The sequence below is a fragment of the Sarcophilus harrisii genome, chromosome 1, assembly GCF_902635505.1.
Source record: "Sarcophilus harrisii chromosome 1, mSarHar1.11, whole genome shotgun sequence".
NCBI lineage: Eukaryota > Metazoa > Chordata > Mammalia > Dasyuromorphia > Dasyuridae > Sarcophilus > Sarcophilus harrisii.
The window spans coordinates 501536467-501553825 of NC_045426.1; the positions used below are offsets into that span (position 1 = coordinate 501536467).

A 17359-nucleotide genomic window follows, 5' to 3' on the forward strand; every position below is an offset into this window, starting at 1 on the left:
CTGTGGACTTAAAAGCATAAAGAAGAAACTTCAGTAACAATAACTACACTGTTAACAATGTGAATTTGTCTCACTTAGCATTAATAGTAAATGTTTGATAATAATAGTTTGTTCTATAATAACTTTTCTAAAGAATTACCCTTTCAGAGAATAGTGCTATAATATAATGATCTTCATTTTTATAATGTTTTGAGATTTGTTAAGTGATTTCTAAATATTATCTCATTTTTCCTCCCTTACAACTACCATGGGAGAGAGATGCTATTATTACATCCTTTTACAGATGAGGAACCTGAAAAGATAAAGGTTAGACTTAATCCAGTGTTACACAGCTAGTAAATGTCTGAAGCAAAATTTAAAAGCAAGTCTTTCTGATTTGAGGGCAGTTAGATGGTGCAATCCATAAAGTAGGAGGCCTGGAGTTAGGAAGACTCACTTTTCTTAGTTCAAATCTAGCTTCAGACACCATGATCCTAGGCAAGTCACTTAACACCATTTGATTCAGTTTTTTCATTTGTAAAATGAGCTGGAGAAGGAAATAGCAAACCAATCCTGTATCTTTGCCAAGAAAATTCCAAATGGTGTCACCAGGAGACAGATGGGACTGAAGAGTAACTGAACACCAATACAAAGCTTGTGATTTCATTGCCTCTTAATGCAATCTACAATTTAAGTATTTTATTTTCCAGGCTTGTACAACCAGTATGTTGTTGGGACAAGATTTGGCAGGTCTTCATAGTTCCAAAATCATGTCCTTTCTATAATACCATGGTGGGTTTTTTAAATTGGTATGTGAGAAATACATTTCAAACTCACAGATTCCATTTCCTCCTTCCCAAATGTCCTCTTGTTGAATGTGATGACTGAACATATGCTAGTTAAATACTTTTTATTGCCTTGACTCTTATTGACACTGAGGGGTGGTTTAGTGCATTGGATGGCAAACCAATATTAAAGTAAAGAAGACTTGGTTCATGCCTCTGACATTTACTAGATGTGAGCGCGTGATAAGTTAAGAATCTGGGTACCAGGACTTTTATGCAGACTAGTTGAGAGATTGTACCCCCAATAATTCTGCAAGCCTCGAAATTGTAATTAACTTGCCAACGTAAGTCCAGTAAAGGAAGTTTCTATGCAGGGGGGTTCCATCCCTCCCCCTTGACATTCAAACCACAGATCAAAATGAATTTTAAAATATTAAACATTACCATAATATAAATTTAAATTCATTTGTGAGCTGTGTGTTGTAAGAGAGAGAGTACCACTGGCTTGTAGAATGAGTGGAGTAAACTAGAAATCCTCTTAGGTTTTTCTCTAGCTCTAAATCAGTGGTATTATTTTATGTTCTTAGTCCTAGGTCAACTAATAACTTGCTGTGTGACCTTGGAGAAATTTCCTAGATGCATAGTGAGTGCTTCCCCTCCCCCCACGCCAGACATTCATTCACTCATTCACTTGTAAAATAAGAGAGTTCGTCTTTAGCAGCCCAAGGATTCCTGATAGTGTTTCCTAAATCGGTATGGGTGAGGGCTAAGTGTTTTTACTGGTGAGGAAAGATCCTCAAGAAAATCAGGTTTATTGTAAATTGATTAAATCAACAGCAATAATCTAGTACTTCAATTTTTCATGGAGAGTGGGTGGGAGATGGAAGGCGAAGATAGAAATGGGGGCCCATTTTTCTTCCTCTCTTTCCTAGACCACACATTGTCTTCCATTCTTGAGCAGGCCCCTCTTTTCTCATCTGGGGCAAAAAAACTAAAGAATGATTTCATTACTCTCCCTCCGGGGCTGCCAGGCAGGAAACGCTCCCAGTGCTCGGATAAGCCTGCCTTTGGAAAAGGGAAAAAAAAAAAAAAAAAAAAAAAGGAAAAGGAAAAGAAAAAAAAAAAAAAAGGAACAAAGCCAGTAAAACTTGACCAGAGGCGCTAGCTCTGAGCCCAGTAGGATTACTACAGGTTTCTAGTTTCCTAGAAACATGGATCCGACCCCCACATAGCAGGACTTGTGGGCGGTGTTTTTAAATATATGCTAATACAGCTGACAGGAGGTGCTGCCCGGGCTCGCTCTCCCCTAGTCTTCCCTGACAGCGAACCGGGAGGGAGAAGCTGGTGGAGACCGGGGCTCCGACGTGCGTGGCCTTGGGCCGCCCCGGGGTCAGCGGAGCCACTGAAGTTCGCTCATGCCGGCTTTTGCCTTGGTCATTTGGCGGTAGGGGGGACCTGCGCCTCTGAGAATGGAGATCAAGGACTCCGGGAGCGTGGTTCTGACAGCCTACCATTCTTACGCGCCGTCTAGGATCCCTAGAATTGAGCCGAGCTTCGTGCCGGAGATCGCGGCCCCTTCGGCGGCGTCCAGTCACCCCATCAGCAGCAGGTAAAGCGCCCGGGAGGCTGGATCCTGAAGCAGAATTGGGCTGGGTTTGGTTTCGGTTTGTTGCCGGCGCTCTCTGGCCTCGGCATGCTAATGATCCATTGGCTGCTGATTAGGTTGGCTGCTTAGTCACCTCATCATGCCTGGATTGTTGTTACACATTATTCTGGCCGCCTGCTTGAGAGGAACTTGGTTAGACAGCTTTCTCTATGTGTGTCTCTTTCTGTCTCTGTTTCTCTGTCTCTCTGTCTGTTTCTTGTCTATCTGTCTGTCTGTCTGTCTCTCTCCCCTCGCGCGGGCGTCTCAGTGAGAAATTTAAAATAGGATATTGGAATTGGAGATTGATGAGCAGCTGGTTACCCCCACATCTGGCTTGCGGAGAGCCAAACTCGTCCTTCAGGAGAACGATCAGCATTTATTTTAAGACACAACAATTTCTGAAAACTGAAAAAAAAAAAAGAAAAGAAAAGAAAAAAAAAGTTCAAATAGTTTATTGCATATTTTTCGAGAAAAAAACTTATTCAACATTCTCAGAAAACTTTTGGGAGAAGGCTCTTTGGTAATTTTCATCACATGCAAAAAAGTGAAGAAAGTCTTTAAAGATTAAATCCCAGTAGAAATGTTGCCCCTCCTCCCCTGCCTCTCAAACTTTTCCGTAGATTTCTCTCCCTCCCCAGATTCCTTGTAGTGATTTCAATTGGTCTCATTTCGCCTGTTAAGTTTAGGGCGCTTTTATGTTGCTCTTATATTCACTTTTTGATTTTACCTTGATTCCGTGTAGTGAATTCAGTTGGTCGCGTTTGAGGATTAGAGCGCTATTATTTTACTGCTACGTTCTCCCTTTGCCCAGCAAATGGTCTTTTGTTTTGAAAGAGGAAGAAGACTGGGGACATTTCTCAAAGTGTCCTTTGGACGGAGTAAAGCTGGGATCTGTCTTATATTTCAACTTTTTTCTTCATTTTATAGGGTAGTGACGCCCCCACTTACCAAATTATAGCAGCGACACTTGGGAACGTGCAGCTAATATGAAAAAGTATGACATTGATGAGGAAGGGAAAAAGTGTTTATGGAGGGTGGGTGACACTTGAACAAATTGTGAGGAGGGGGATTCACTAGTGAAAGCTTTTGCTTAGTGAATGCTTTGCTGCAGTAATTTAGGTTATGTTTTCCTGATTGTCTTCTTCCTATCCCTTGAACTTCTCTTCAGTTATGTGACTATAATTACCTCTGCTTCCAAATTTAATTGTGGGGAGAGGGGGGGAAGGATGTCAGGCAATTATATTCTTTTATTTGAGGGAGTTAGCTCTTGGCCTACACTCATAAGAATGCCTACAAGAAAACTCTAATGACTATGATGAACAAAGAAAATATTATTTCTTTCCTAAGAGCAAGCCCATTGAAACTTTATTTTTAATTTATGGAAATAAGAAAGTGACATTTTGCTTTTATTTCCCCCTTTCAGCAAATTATTTTAAAGCAACTTGAGGATGCAAGTTGATGGACCTGCATTTCATGGGTTTTAGCATATGCTCTATTCCACAAGACTAGTGCTAATTGCCCAGATTATGGAGCACCCAAATAGAAAGGATATTAATGATATGAGAGGCATGGCATACTTTAGAAGCCTGACCCCTTAATCAAGACTTGTGCATTTTGAAAATGGCTCTGAGGTTGCTATCTTGTCTGTAAAGTCCAGCAGCTGTCTAGTAGGAATAGCCAGATTCTGCCATATGGGCTGTCAGAAACAACATCCATGTTTCCAAAGGAGACTCTGGGGAGAAGGCTTATTAACGTAGCATGTGGCTTTGTGGAATGCATAATAGATGGCAGCAAAAGAATTGGATGTTTTTCTAGCGTACAGTACAGTTGTCAATTTATTCTTGATTGTTCCACATCCTAAGCATGTGGTATGCCTCTCCACTCCCCAGAAGAGTCTTTGTTGTTATCTGTCTTCTGAGGGGATTTGGGCCTCTATGTGCCCTTGTAAATTATATTCCAAGAGTGTAATTCATTAGTTCCCAGCAACTCTAACCAAAGAGAGAAGGCCCTGTATTTACTGAGCCAGAGGCCATCATTAATCCTGTGTCTGATAACAGAAAATAATCTGGTCTAAGTTATTAACCTTTGACTTACTAACTGCTGATCAATATACTCCTTCCGGGCAAGCATTAGGATATTTATGTACTAGTTGGGAAGGCAACTCTGCTCTTTTCATTCTCTTTGCTTGCCTTTTCATAGAGCCTCTATCACTGTGAGCCTACTGAGCATCAAGTGGGATTCCCTGATTTTGCAAAAATCATCCTTCTCAAGCCCTGCCTAACTTAAACCCATTTCCAAGAAATCCATTTCTTTTCAGGAACTCCATTTATCCCCTGCTATCTTCCAAGTTTTTGGAGAGCTCAGGAGAAAAAGTTGGGTTAAAACAACAACAACAACAACAGAAAACCACCATTAAAATCTAATGAACATATTGCAACATATCTCAACATCTGTTTAAAAAAAAGGTATAAAATATTCACAGAACCCAGTGAATGAAACTTTTAGAGAACCTCCATACAATTACATATACAATTTCAGCTGCCCTTGTAAGAAATAGGGATACTCTCTAAATGCCAGATTGGAATTGACAATAAAAAACTCCAAAGTTAACATGAATTTAAATGGACATTAATATGGACTCTCATCAAATTATGTATTTGAATTAGATGGCTTCTAAATTAGCTCTAGAACTCTAGAACTAGCTCCAAAAGTAGTATTCTATTCAATCACCTAATACTGATATCATTTTTGGTCCAGATGAGCTTTAGATCTGGGTATCAGCCATTGGAAGCCAGTAGATGGGGGAAGGGCAAAAAACAAGCATTTATGAAGCACCTACTATGTGTCTGGTACAGTGTGAGGGGCTTTGCAAATATATTTTCATTCACTCCCCAAGAGAAGCATGGGATGTAAGTGCTATTATTAGCCCTATTTTATTATTGAGGAAACTGAGGTTAAGTGACTTCCTCAGTGTCGCATAGAACTTAAAAGTGTCTTTGGGTGGATTTGAATTCAGATCTTCTTGACTCCTGGTATAACTATTATCTAGGGACCTCTGAGTTCAACCCCACCTCTACTCCCCCTCATTTTATAGATAAAGAGTACTAAAACCCAAGGAGTTTAAGTAGTTTACCAGAAGATATTGGAAGAGCAACTTGGTAGAGTAATCGAGTACTAAACTATGAGTCAGAACACGACTTCTAGTTTGGTGACACAGGGAAGTCAGGAAGAACTGAGTTCAAATTCAGCCTCAGATAGTCTATAGCTTTGTCACTTAACCTCTAGCTTATTTTCCTCAATTATAAAAAATGGGGATAATAACAGTATTTCTATCTCAGTGATGGTTGTGCAGATCTAATGAGATATTTTTAAAGCCTCTGGCACACAGTAGGCACTATATTAATGCTTATTTCCTTCCCTTCCACCTTCCTGTTCTAGTGATTACCCTATCTCCCCATCCCCCATCTCCCCCAGTAAAGAATTTTAATTCATTTAATCTCTCAGCATCCTCTTCTATAACTGGGGATAACCACATCTCATTAGTTTGTGAGGGTCAAGTGAGATTACTTGTGTGTGGTCTAGTGCTTTGAGAAAATGCTATATAAATGTAAACAAGATTCTCTACAATATCATTCCTTGAGAGCTTTAACTACTTTTTCACCTTTTGTCTTTATAGTCTTTTATCTTGTTAGTTCCTGGCTCTTGTATCTCTTCGCAATGTTTTGTGGTGAAGATACCTGCTGATGAGTTCAATAAATATTTTTCTTTTTTCTTTTCTTTTTCTTTTCTTTTTTTTTTTAACTTCTTCCTATTATTGTATGAGGTCATCTACTGTGGTCTTCATTAGACAAACTTCCCTTTAGTTCTTTGGGGTAACTTCTTCATGTATTCAAGAGTTATTTTTATTTGCACTACTCTACAGCATATAGTTTTTTTTTTTTTTAAATTTAATAGCCTTTTATTTACAGGTTATATGTATGGGTAACTTTACAGCATTGACAATTGCCAAACCTCTTGTTCCAATTTTTCCCTTCCTTCCCCCCACCTCCTCCCCAAGATGGCAGGATGACCAGTAAATGTTAAATATATTAAAATATAAATTAGATACACAATAAGTATACATGACCAAACCGTTATTTTGCTGCACAAAAAGAATTGGACTCTGAAATATTGTACATTTAGACTGTGAAGGAAATCAAAAACAGCATATAGTTTCACATTTTTTAGAGAATAAAGTGACATTTTCCTTCTCATTGTCACAATTTAATCTGATTCATCTTGAATAGGAATTATTCTATAATCATTTTCTCCCATAAATGTAAGATTTCCTCCTTGTTCTTTTTTCATTTTGTTCAAAGCCATAATTTTCCTGTGACTGATAGTGGCTAAAATGATTTCACTTTGACCTGCCAATCAAAACTCAGTTAATGAAAACCTACATACATATTGATCTGCTTCATTAACTGAAGTAGGCTATTAAGATAATTTTTATTGATTTTTTTTTTCTGGAGCTAAAAGCCAAAGGAAAACCTTTAAAGCTTGGGAATTGTTTTCATTCAAATTCAGTAATTTAAAGTGAGAGTATTAAATAACTCTTTCTGGGGAAGTTTTCTTTTGGAAAAGGGGAACTGCCTTTGTAGGTAAATAAGATCTGGCCCACACCAATTTCAAAGAAGAATTTCAATCTGAGATATATTCTGTATGAGTTAACTAACTTCAGATAACAATAATGAAGAAGCATTGTGTTACTATGCAAAATTCTGATTGTTGAGTAGTTTAACTTTGTTCCTAATTAGCAAAATAGCCTTTTATTCTGAGCATTGCCCATTCATTTAGCTAATTTGACTCAAATAAAAGCAGTGGGTGTCCCATGTGTTCAATCCATTTGGAAGATATGGTGGGATAACTGATTGTTAGGAAGCAAACAGCATTTGGTTGGGAGAGGAAATGTCATTTCCAGGTTTACTGACACATTCTATAGAAAAAAAAGGATTGGAGAGAATGAAAAAGGTTAGTTCCATTTAAAAAACTTGAAAGGTTGAGAAAAGAGCATTGTTTCAGAGAATGCTTTGCATTAAATGTTCTCCCTGGTCTGATTCTTACTTTCAGGGGAAGGGGAAATACCATCTCTGTCTCTATCTCTGTCTCTCCCTCTCTCTTAACACACACACACACACACACACACAAAATAAAAATTATCAGAAGATAACAAGCTATCTGAAACCTTCAAGAATTTTCCAACTTATATACAAATGATAGAAGGCATTTCTTCTGTGAAGATATAGTGTAAACAGCTTGAAGCATTTCTGATGTTTATCTCATTATACCATAAACTTCCTGAGAAGCAAAAATAGTAGAGGAAAAGAACCCACTCTTCCTTAAAAACAAGTATAAAAGCTGCCCAAGGTGATCATGGGAATTCAAAGACTATACCCTATTATTTGACTTTTCTATGAAGCACAGCGCTCTAATTCATCTCACAATCACTTTAGAAAAAATCCGAAGAAAGTTAAAATGCTTAATTTTTATTTTAAAGAGAATATTACACATTTAGCAACTTTAGTTTGCCAACTGGTGCTCATCTAGGATGGAGTTTTATTATTTAGTTAAGACAACATTTATTTTTAACTATAAAATTCTTGCTAAATCAGGCATTTGCGCTGGGGTGTGCATATGTGCAGGCGGCTGTATGTACACACATGTACACATTCCAGGCAATAGTAGACACGTTTTTTCCTGTAGGCTTTAGAAATGCCCATGGAATGTCTCTGGGATATTTACAAGAGAATATAAGGTATTTATAGACCATTCTTCATGTTATGGTTGAAACTAGAGTTAGCTTCTCTGGTTTCCTTTTACTGTGGTACTCCTGCTGATCTCCTTGGTACCTCCACATGTAGGGCTGATGGAAAACATCTGGCGCTGTCCCTTAGAGATCCTTTTATTTGGCTAGCTGCCCGATCCACTTTCAACTAGGTCATTTCTCTCTGATTACAGGATGGTTGGATTTGCCCACAAAAATGTAGGAAGCTAAGGATGTTGTAGAGTCTCCATAACAAGGATCCTGACTTTATACCCTACGGCAGCCATTTATGGCATGCTTGTAAAAGAAGTTTTTTCCTCTTTCAGATTCTCCCTTTTTAAAAAAGTCACCTTAATACTCTCAGGTTTCAGTTTCATTTAATACACTGCCTTCTTCCCAATAAGTTTGGTTTTCTCTAAGTATTAGTTTTGCCACAGTGTATCAGAAAAGTCCTGGTATTCCTAATGATAAGAAGAGCAGCGCATAAATGCAGATGTCACAGTTCATGATAATTCTAAGGACTACATTTTCTGAGTTTTGAAGGTGGTTATTAGAGATGGTGTTTTATTACAGTCTAAAATTAAAGATTGGTAGAGGCAGTATGGCTCAACTGATAGAGATCTGGCTCTGTCACTAGATAGATTTGAGTTCAGGTCTCATCTCTGATACATGCTGATTATAAAAAACCAGGCAAGTGTGAGTTTGTTAGACCATGGGTTAACCAGGGATCTTTGAGAATCTTCAATGCATCCTCAAAGTTAAAAATTTTTTTGTTACAATACTAAGGTGTTTTAATTTCTAATATGAGAAAATAACAATTGATATAAGCCACATTAATGAAAGCCTTTTGAAGAGTCCTCAGTGATTTTTAAAAGCAGAAAGCATCCTTGAGACCAAAACATTTAAAAATTCTGTTCTAGGCACTCTCTAAAGCCATGAATCTCAGAGAAAGTGGTCACCTGCTTTGGTAAGATTGAGTTTTTTCACTTGAGAATTCTCTGTAACAATGAACTTTTAGGTACAGTCACTAAAAACAATGCTCAAAAATGTTTAGACACCTGTCAAAGACTGTTCTGGGAAAGTCTTTTTAATGCACTTTTATCTGTCAGATTGTTCCTTCTTGGTATCTTTTATTGCTTCTTTTTCCATATTACGCTCATTAATTTCCTTTCTGTCTTGGGACTTTTCTTATTTTATTCCTATTTATCTTACTTGGGTGATCTTTGTTTCTGTTGTTATTGTTGTTATTCAATCATTTTCAGTCTTGTTTTACTCTTCCTTACTCTTTTTGAATTTTGCTTTGTTTTGTTTCTTTGGTTAAGATACTAGAGTAGTTTGCCATTTCCAATGAGGAAACTGAGGCAATTAGAGTTAAATGACTTGGCCAGGTTCACATAACTAGTAAATGTCTGAGGCCAAATTTGAACTCAGGTTTTTCTGATTCCACTCCTGATAACTCTACCCATTGCACCTCCTAGCTTTCCCTATATTATTGCTCTATGTTCCTATGAGTTAGATTATTATCTCAATGCAAATAATACAGTACATCCCGTCCTACTCTCCTTCCTGAGCTTCACTCAGTGCATCCCACAACTTCCTTTTAGATCACCCAAGCTGGATGTCCTCTGGGTTTCTCAAACTCAACCCATCCAAAACAGGCCTCATCTTTTTCCCCCAAGGCCTTCTTTCTTCCAGACTTCCCTAAGAGAACACTACCATCCTTCCATCCACTGGTATCAGTCCTGAATCTTCATTAAGCCCATCTACTTAAATGGTTGCTAAATCTTGTTTCTAAATCCCCTTCTCTACCAACTCAACCTTCATCCTCTGAAAGATTCTTGTCACTTCTTCCTGAGACTGTTGCAGTAACCTCCCAATTGTTTTTCCGGTTTGAAGTCTTTCCCCAATGGAATCCATCCTCCACTCAGGTTCCAAAGTGATTTTCCCAAAGATTAATTTTGACTATGTCACCTCCTCCCACCACAAAACTCCCTTGACTCTCAATTATATCCAGCATCAATGATAAAACCTTCTAGTTTATATTCGAGGCTCTTCATAACCTGCCCCTTCCTATCTTTCTGGCCTTCCCACACTTTATTCCCCTCCATGCAAGCTATAACATACCTACACTGGCATCCTTACTGTGTCCTTTACAAATGATGCTGTATCTCCCATCTGTACCTTAGTTTTATTTGTTTCTATTCCCTTCTTCTTTGTCTCTTCTACCTTTTGGAATTCCTTGTTTTCTTCAATACTCAGATGAAATTTCACTTGGATGAGGAGGCCTTGCCCACTACTGCCTTCCTCGGACATTATTGTGCTTCTACTCTCTATATTTCTTTTAGATACCTAATTCTTTATGTGTTGTCTTCATTAAATTTTTTTTGTCATGACCTGCAAGTGAATTGGGTTTAAGTGAGGTCACCTGCCTCATTTTCCCCTCCAGAGCCATCTGGGTCTAGTGGCCAGATGTAGATCAGGATGACTGGATGTTAGCTACTCAAGAGCAGAGATTATTTTTGCCCATCTCCAGAACTAACACAGTTCTTGGAACATCGGAAGTGCTTAATAAATACTTGTTAGTTGATGGATACAATTGTATCCAAACAATTTTTTTCTGAAAATATATGATAAGTTTCTAATTTCAAATGAAACTCCCATTTCTATTATTGTGATTAATTTGTCTTTATGATCAATACTTTCTGGTTGGCATTAACCTTCCTCACAACTATCTACATCCTTCTTTTCTGGACTAATTACACATTAATTCTTTCAATGGCACTCCAGTGTCCCAGGAAACTGGACTTCCTTTCTATTCCTTACACGAGACTTCCTTTCCCATTTCCAGGCTTTTGCTCTGGTTGTCTACCACGGCTAGAATCCTTGTTTTCTTCAGTACTAAGTCCAAGCACCAACATCTGCATGAAACTTTTCTTGGTCTCCTTAGCAAATAGTGTTGACTTCTTTCTACTTCCTCTGTTCCCTGCCCCCGCCTTGTATCTGCTTTATGTTTTGTAGATGGCTCTTTGTGCCTGTTCTCTCTTATTAGAATGTAAAGTCCTTGAACAGGGATCATTTCTCCTCTCCCCCATTGCTGTTTCATAATAGGCACTTAATAATACTTTGTTGATCATTCAACTAGCTGGTCCATGACAAACTGTACTTTTTTTCCTTATCAGTTTTCCTGAAATGCTTCTTGTAGTACTCCTTTTTTTTTTTTTTCCGGGGAGGCAGAGCCAGGGATAAACTCTAAGATAAACCATCTACTTTGTATGCCGTAAAAATTTCAATCACTTCCCTCACATAAAACTGTTTCCTTTGTGAAGCTCCACATCTGGGGTAATTCTTTTATACTAATTTTCTAATCCTGCATTCTCCAGAAATTCTGGAACTTGGGGGAAATGATTTAGTGATAGTGATAGGAGGAGGGTAGGCAAGAGACCCTAAGCTTTAAAATATATCTGCTGATTCCATTACATAGGAAAGAAAAAGTCAAAGGAATTGAGGAATTCGAAAGGCTGTTTACCTTAATCATATTCTATTTGTGTTCATTAAAGTATAAGCTCCTTGAAGACAAGTGATGTTTTTTTCTCCTTTGTCTTTTTAGCACAATATATCACATATTGAAGTCCATTAATAAAGATTGAATTGAATTATTATAAATTATCATTCTTTATTGAATGTATGTTTCTTGAAATCAAGGATAGTGTTCTTTTTTCTTTATATCGTTAATGCCCACCTAGCCAAGTGCTTGGAACATATAAAGTACTTCACTAATGCTACTTATTAATTTTCTCCTCTGCTTTTCTAAATTGGGCTTGCCTGCACTCTAGCCATCCTCCTCATTCTCCTCCCACAGGAACTTGGAGTTGGGATCCTGAGCTCTGGTAGGTGAATTTTTGATTGGACAGAGGCTGGTAGACCATTTCTAAGCCATGATATGGCATGTATACCTATCCACTTTTCTAGGTCTTCCTTATATATGTTCTTGTCTTCTTTTAGAGAGAAACATCTTTGAGGGTAAGGACTATCTTTCTTGCTCTTATTTGCATTTCTAGTGCTTAGCATACTGCCTAGCATATAGCATAAATGCTATTTCATTATTTTTCCGATTCTTCCTTTAAAAATAGATAGTATATAATAATGATTTCAAATGCTAATAATGTAAGGAATAAAACTGATTGTACAGAACAGATCACATTTGCTTTTGATTACTTAAGTCTGCTTTTTGTAGTTTTCCTTTCTTTATTTTTATTTTTTTACTTCTTGCAGAGTTTAGTTCAATAGCATCCTGCTTCTCTGAATTTTTTCAAAAGATTATCAGACAAGTCATTCTAGTCCAACCTCATTTTTCAGAAAAGAAAATGCAGAGAAACAAAGTTATTTGCCCAAAGTTAAATAGTAGGAAAGTTAGGATTTAAATTCAGGTTCTTGGACTCCAAATTCAGTGTTATTTTCATCCATTTTGGTGAAATTGTAGCTTTTATATTGACGTTTTGTTTTGTTTTACTACAATGAAAAAAGTAAGAGTAATTCTTTATTGTTGTTACAACCAATTCTTAATTATTTAGGACCTAAATATCTTTTTATGGATTAAAGAGACTTCTTGGTTATTTTCTTTCTAGTTTCCTTTGTCTGTCTTTTCAGTGTTTTGCTATAATTGAATACTTCCATCATTAGCTAAACAGGATAAAGTTTATATGAAGCGGAAAGTCTTCTAGTTGGGAGGATGGAGGGTGGTAGTAGTAGAAAATCATATAACTGAATTTGTTATAAGTAAATTAATACTAAATTGACTCTGAATAAGGCCCAGAGGAACTCTCCTCTAAGAAATTAATAACAATAATATTTATATAGTCCCTTAAGTTTTGCAGAATGCTTTACAAATATCTCATTTTATCATCACAACCCTGAGAGGTAGGTCATTATACAGATAAGGAAACTGAAATGGATGGAAGTTCATTGACATGGGCAGAGTCACATAGCTAGGAAGTGATTGAGTCCAAATTTTAAATTCACATCTTCCTGGCTCAAGGTAAAGCTGCCAATCTCCTGCTTCAACATGTTTCTTTCTTGTTTGTTTTCTTCTTCTTTATTGAGTTTGAGATAATGGAAATTAGTGACTTCTCCACACATATTTTTGTAAATAGAGATATAGAAAAAAGGTGTGTGTGTGTGTGTGTGTGTGTGTGTGTGTGTGTGCGTATTTAATTTTTCCTCAATTATTGAAAGATGTACAAAAGTGGGAAGTAATATCTTCTTTCAATCTTTTGTAGTTGAGGTAACTAAAAATTGGTTGGGTGAGATCTGAAGCCAAAAAAGGTTGGCTTTGCCATGAACTACTTATGTGATTTTGGATGAATTAATTCTTCTTTTTCAGTTTCTTTGTAAGATAAAAAAGTTCATTTAGATGACAGTTCTGATCTCTAGAAAGGGAGAGAAGGGAAGGGAAGAAAAGTGAGGAGAGCAGTAGTCTTATATTGCCAATTCATTCTCTCATATATATGGAAGTTATGACATACACACTTAAGATTTCAAATAGTGTATATAATCTCTCTTCTCTCCCAAAATCAACAAAAGATATAATTTCCTTGAAAAGCATCAACTTCTTTTCTAATTCCTAGCCTTATGGGAAGTGGTGTTAAGCATCCCTTAGAGACCCAGCTGGAGCATCTCATAATGTTCATCAGTAACATAAGCTAATTATTCTATCCAAGGTCTCTTGTCTAGACAGATTAAGACTGCACATATGAACAGTGAAATCTAACAGTGAGAGTTGGTCATCAATTTGACAAAACTGTATTAAATGTGCCATTTCTGAGGGGTTTTGAGCTAGGTGCCAGGGAAGTAAAACAATTAGATTAGACCCAGTCTTTTCTTTCATGGAATTTTCAGTAGAATGAGAGGTGATATTTGCAACATTTAATACAATTTAAAATAGTCATTCAGTCACTGTGCTAAGTATTGAGGATGCAGAAAAGGACAAAAGACAATTTATGCTATCAAAGAAGCCATAGTCTGATGTGGGGAGATAGCATTCAAACTATATGTAAAATAAATTGGATACCAATTCCAAACAAAACAATTCAATGGACATTTATGAAAAACCTACTATGTGCTAAAACATTGTACTGGAATTAGGAAAGAGAAAAAAATTAGGTAAATCATGATCCCTGCTCACATGGAACGTCTCTTAAAAAGGGGTAATGACATGGTATGAATAGCTTCAACATGAAATAAAATTACAAATATTAAGAAGCAAATTATTATGTGAAGAGACAATAGGGAAAAGGGAAAAGACTCATTGGGAATTAGAAGGCTTCCTGGAGGAAGTAGCATTCAAGATGGATTTTAAACTTTAGGTAATAGACAATCTCTCAGAAAGGATGTGATTGGGTTGGAATTCTGTGTGATATAGGAAATGATGAGTTGGTTGATTTAGAAAAACATGGAAAGACTTAGACATAGGAAGGAAGACTCTATCTACCTTCAGAGAAATAGTTGACAGTTGGAAATAAACATAATCCAGTCTAACATGTGTGTGTATGAGCGTGCATTTATATATATATACATATATATGTATATTTATAGATATTTCTGTAAATACATATGTATATATACCCCAAAATAAATGTAGATATACCTCATAAAAACAAATAAATAAATAAATGTGTGTGTGTGTGTATCTCAATTAATTGTAGCCTTCTTTAGGGTAGTTGGGGGAAGGAGGGGAAAAATAAAGTAAAAAAGTACATAGCAGAAAACAAAAGAAAACCAACAAAGAAGCAAGGAAAAGCTTTGAAAACAACATGTAATATTTATTATACAGGTCTTCTTGAAATGGAAATTTATTTTTTATATTGAATCCTCTTTTATGATCAGCTGTGTGTATGGCATTTTTTTCTTTTCTCACTTTTTATTTAAGTTTAAAGTAAAAAAAAAGGATAAAAATTCAAAAGTTGAGAAGTAGGGGAAGAAAGATGTTCTCAATATAGAGAACAATGTCCACAAAGAGATAGGAGAGAGTGAAATCCAGAAGAGGAAATAATAAGTAGTTCAGTTTGATTGGAGTATGGAATATGTGGATGTGAATTCCTCTTGTACATATCAAACTTTCAAATGCTTGAAATGCAATGAAATACAACAGGCAACTAGGTAAGCAGTGATGGATAAAGAATTGGATCTGGAATCAAGATGTGAATTCAAATTCTGCCTCATTAGTTTGAGATGAGAATAGAAAGACAGTAGTGTAGATTGTAGAGGGCATTGAATAATCTTTAACTTACTGGGCATTAGAGAGTTTCTGCTGTGTCTTGAGTGGCTTAAGAACAATGGATTAGAGGAAAGAAAGACAGAAGAATTATTATTAAGAGACTTACTGATAAACTGTCAGAGATAAACAAATTCTATAATTAATAATTGCATGGAATTACACCAGTAACTGAATTTTGATATTGATTACCTTTCATTCATACAACAGGGGAGCTGGCAACATCTGTACACCTTTAAAAATCATGTGACCAATCTATAGTCTTGTGTTAAATATTTGGGGAAAGTTAGACGGGACCTACCTCAGAAGCCATGTCTTCTTGTTTGTATCAAAGCAAGAACTATGTTCTCCCTTTCCACACTTAAGATATTCTGCAAATAGTCATCCAACTTTCATTTGAATATCTCAATTACCTCCGAAGGCATTCCATTCCATTTTTGTACATCTCTGAAAGTTTTTCTTTATGTTGGGCCTAAATTTGCTTCTCTGCACATTCCATACATTGCTACTGGTTCTGACCTCTGCAGTCAAACAGAACAGGATCAATCCCCTCTTGCACATACCAGGCTTTCAAATACTTGAGACGCTGTCAAATACAAAAGACAGCTAGGGGCACAATGGATAGAGAGCTGGATCAGTCAAAAAGACTGGAGTTCAGATGCTGCCTGAAATACTCACTGGCTGTGTGATCCTGGGCTAATTACTTAACTTATGTCTGCCTCAGTTTCTTCAACTATAAAATGGAGATAATAACAGTATAGATACTATTGATAGTATAGATACCTCCCCTTGGGCTTGTTGGTGAGATTAAAAGGAAATAATATTGGTAAAGTGCTTTCCAAACCTCAAGACTTAAAAACTTCATGGTATATTTTGATTTTGTTCCTACTAAAACTTCTCCAGGGTAGATTTCCCAATTTTTTTCAATTAAAAAACCATTAATAATGAAAATTATATATGAGGCACTAAGTTTGAGGGATAAAAAAAATCATGAAACCATTCTTTCCTTGGAAAAGTTTGCATTAAACTGGGAGATAAAATAGATTAGTAAATGGGAGGGAGAGTGCATTAAAAACTGCGAGTATCCAGAAAGCCTTGCCTTAGGAGGTGATAGAGGTGAGAAGGTAAGGTGTTCCAGGCTTGCAGAACAGTCTGTGCTAAGGCAAGGAGAAGGAATGCTTGGTTTGAGAAAAGGTTAGTAGACTAGTTTTGGTTGGAACATGTAGTATATGAAATGTCTGAAAAGGCAGGCAGGAGTCAGATTGTGGAGGACTTTAAATGATAGGTCAAAGAAATTTTATTTTATCCAAGATGCCATAGGGAGCTCCTGAAGATCTTGCTTCATGGAGGATGGGGTAGAGATGAGAGAAACTGTAAAGCAGAAAAAACAATTAAGAGACTATAGAATTAGAGGTGAGGATATTCTGTTCTAAGGTTGTGAATGTGTGAAGGGAGAAAAAGCAATCAGTTCTTTTGTATGGCAGGATCCCTAATTTTTGAGCCAATTTCCTGCTGACCTTCCTTGTGAAACATAATTTATTTATGAGTAGCACAAAACTCATCATTATTCTACATAATTACATTTTAATTAAACCATACTGGTGGTGGTGGTGGTGTGAATGGAGGTAAAACCAGTCAGAAAGGAAAAGTCTCTTTATGAATTCTTAGGCCTCCCTTCTTCCCTTCCTTCCTTCCTTCCTCCCTTTTTTCTTTTATTCCTCCCTTTCTTCCTTCCCTTTCTTCTTTTTTTCCCCTCCTTTTTTTTTCCTTCAGTTAAGTGACTTTCCCAGGGTCACACAGATAGTGTCTGCAACTAGATTTGAACTCAGGTGCCAGTTCTTTATTTGAACTTCAGGGCCAGTGCTTTATTTACTGTC

General features: G+C 36.8%; 1 protein-coding gene across 2 annotated transcripts in view; it reads left to right on the plus strand.

The window, feature by feature from the left end:
- The first annotated feature begins 1894 nt into the window (after positions 1-1894).
- Positions 1895-17359, plus strand: part of ARHGAP28 (Rho GTPase activating protein 28) — a 186698-nt gene continuing 171233 nt past the window's right edge. For both annotated transcript variants that reach the window (XM_031946622.1, XM_031946623.1), the window contains exon 1: positions 1895-2373. In XM_031946622.1, the coding sequence (XP_031802482.1) occupies positions 2234-2373 (140 nt within the window). In that variant the 5' untranslated portion in view covers positions 1895-2233. The remainder of the gene's footprint in view (positions 2374-17359) is intronic.